This window comes from Etheostoma spectabile, chromosome 6 (assembly GCF_008692095.1).
Source record: "Etheostoma spectabile isolate EspeVRDwgs_2016 chromosome 6, UIUC_Espe_1.0, whole genome shotgun sequence".
In the NCBI taxonomy this organism is placed as follows: Eukaryota; Metazoa; Chordata; class Actinopteri; order Perciformes; family Percidae; genus Etheostoma; species Etheostoma spectabile.
Genome location: NC_045738.1, coordinates 15,438,885 through 15,441,669, shown reverse-complemented (window position 1 = coordinate 15,441,669; position 2,785 = coordinate 15,438,885). Strand labels below are relative to the sequence as shown.

The window sequence follows — 2,785 nt, the reverse complement described above, 5'->3', positions numbered from 1 at the left end:
TTATCTAATCAAACATTACAGATCTGTTTTGCCATTGAAATTCCAAGTCTGGTGTTTGTAGTCTGATCTTGAGAGCTGACAGTCATCGGACTAATGAAAACCAATTTCCTAACTGACTTTATTCATTTTTATATGAAATGCAGTTCCCTTTATACAATTAATTAAACAAATCAAAATGATCTACAAAGTTGCTGGGAGAAACATTAAAATGTTGATTTGGTGTGTTTGATCAGATACATTGATAAATGATGGCATTGATAATTTAGTTGATGTCTATGTATTGTGTTGTGACTATTGCCAACAGTATTAGCCTTCAGCTAATACCTCTGAATCAATGTGAGACTGATGGCAGATTCCAGTAGTGTTTTTGGTGGTGGGGCTATGGAAGCTCTTAAAAGGCTAGGTGATCTCTTATACAGAAGATAACATCTCCTACGTAAGAGAAACTTTTGGCCAACATTGTTCGAGAATATTTCACTACTATTGTAAAACTGCTGAGGAAGATTTTATGATACGACCAAAAGCTCCAGAGCAACTTGTTAACACTAAATAAGCCCTGTTGTGGGACTGGTTAGGCAACTAATGTAGTATTTTAAAGCTTAAGTGGGTAATTTGTTTTTGTATATAAAAACGTCAGTTATATTCAAGCCATTGCCAAATGTGTTGATACAAAGCTAATTAAGACTATCAGCTCCAAACAACTCTCTTTGAGTTTCTCAGCATGGCTATGTTTAGAACACGGTGTCGTCAGGCGACTATCGCGCACAGAAACTTGAGTGAAGATAATGATCTCTTCTGAAGAGTCCATGCTTTTTTAAATCCTCAGAGTCCTCCTTGGCTACGAGTAACTGCGTGGAGGAGGGGTGGGGGTGTGTGTGCGATTACGGAAGGCTTGTGTCATGTGGATGAACAGTTTTGTTGTCATTACTTAGAATTCCTCATGGGGGCAACATAAACTATGCACTACAGCTTAAAAGGTTAAGAATGGACTTTAAATCTCAATTGGTTTGCCAACGTGTAGAAGAAGCCTTCTCCAAAGTGCTCCATCTGCTTAAGAAGATCTTGTACTTTAATTAAAATCTACAGGACAGCTGCTAATGTAGCCTATGTGGTGGTTTTAACCTGGAGTGCCAGCTGGTTTATAACAGATTTGAGGTTAGATGCTAGATCTGGATTGTCTAGACATGTCAACGTCAAAGGACGTGCCTCGTGGCCCGCCTTATTCTGCCTCTGATTGGCTTACCCAAGTATTCTTACCCCAACATTGTGTATCAGTAACAAGTTTAGTTTTGTTTTTTAACCACATTGTGTATACTGACTTCACTGATTTGTCACCACTTTAACCACCTGTCTCCTTTCCTTTACACATTCTGATTGGTGTGTTTACTTCTTTTGGTTTAGGGTCATAATGGAGACCAGTGTAGGAGTGAGGTCATTCTCTTGTTTACAATCATTTCCTTCCTATAGGCCTGCCAGCCAACCTCCTGGCTCTCTACGCCTTCAGTCTGAGATCCAGTCTAGGCCACGTCCCACAGACATCCTGCTTCTCAATGACTGTCTCTGACCTGCTTTTTTGACCATCCTCCTCTCAAGATGCACGAGGCAGCGTCAGGCATGGAATGGCTTTTACCAGATTCCTGTGCTCCATCACCTCTTCACCTTTTTCTCCACAATTTACACCAGCTCCTTGCTGCGATGGCAGTCTGGTGGTTCGCTACATTGGGTAGCGTTCCCTATCACCTACCACCAGCTGCTCAACCTGTGTACGCAATAGTTACCAGTGCTGTTATTTGGCTAATTTCAGCAGCACACTGCAGCATTACTTCTTGCCAGCACCACCCATCTCTGTACAACAACTCCACTGTCTGCTACGAGAACTTTACTGAGAAGCAGCTGCAGCTTATCCTCACAGTACGTTTGGAGTTTTCTTTGTGCTTGCCTCATACCTCTTCTCATTTGTGTTTACTGCTACCTGCGCTGCATCCTGATTCTCTACAGCCGCCCCAGGATATCCCTGATGCAGAAGCAGAAGGCCATCGGCATGGCCTTGGGGACTCTAGCTGTGTTTCTTGTCTGTGTGCTGCCATATAACTTTTCTCATCTACTGGGTTACTTCCAGGGTGGGAGCCCAAAATGGAGGTATTACACCTTGCTACTTAGCACCTTTAACACCTGTATTGATCCCATAATTTTTTTCTTTTCCTCCTCCCATTTCCACTGCAATAGTAAAAAGTCAGTTTTCAGGAGGAATGTACCGACTGTTTCAGGATTACAAATGCAGGCCCCATGCTCTAGCTAAGTGTAAAATGCATTTTCAATACAAAAGGTACATATCATGCTTCAATGTTATTATTATAACGTATATCATGGACATTATATCAGAATGTGTAATGCTGCATTGATTGCTTTAACAGTCTCAAATCTAGGTTTTGCTGGTTACTGGGAAACAGAATATGTTGTTAAGGGTGACTCAATCCTGCTCATAGGGACAAACAGTTGGACATTATTTTACATACAAATTTTTATACAAAACCACAACACATGATTGGTGCATATGCAAAATTCCAAATTTTATTATTTTACAGGGAATTCTCTAATTTTGAACTGGAATTGATATCCTTATCACCCTTGACACGTTATTTCCTGCTTACTTTAACGTGGGCCAGCCACTCTTCTGCACTCATGCATTCTGTAGGCACACATGTAGAATATACCTGCAAAACAAAACATAAGTCATGTGGCGTTTAATTACCACATAGACCATTTCTATTGCACACAGACACAC

At 40.9% G+C, this 2,785-nt stretch overlaps 1 protein-coding gene across 3 annotated transcripts in view; it reads right to left on the bottom strand.

The window, feature by feature from the left end:
- The window catches only part of lim2.5 (lens intrinsic membrane protein 2.5), a 16,946-nt gene that overhangs the window by 9,870 nt on the left and 4,291 nt on the right, over positions 1 to 2,785 (bottom strand). The window contains exon 5 of one of the 3 annotated variants that reach the window (XM_032519514.1): positions 2,652 to 2,714. In XM_032519514.1, the coding sequence (XP_032375405.1) occupies positions 2,653 to 2,714 (62 nt within the window). In that variant the 3' untranslated portion in view covers position 2,652. Of the gene's footprint in view, positions 1 to 2,601; positions 2,715 to 2,785 lie in introns of those variants that run through there. The other 2 variants (XM_032519515.1, XM_032519513.1) reach the window with 2 other exon arrangements.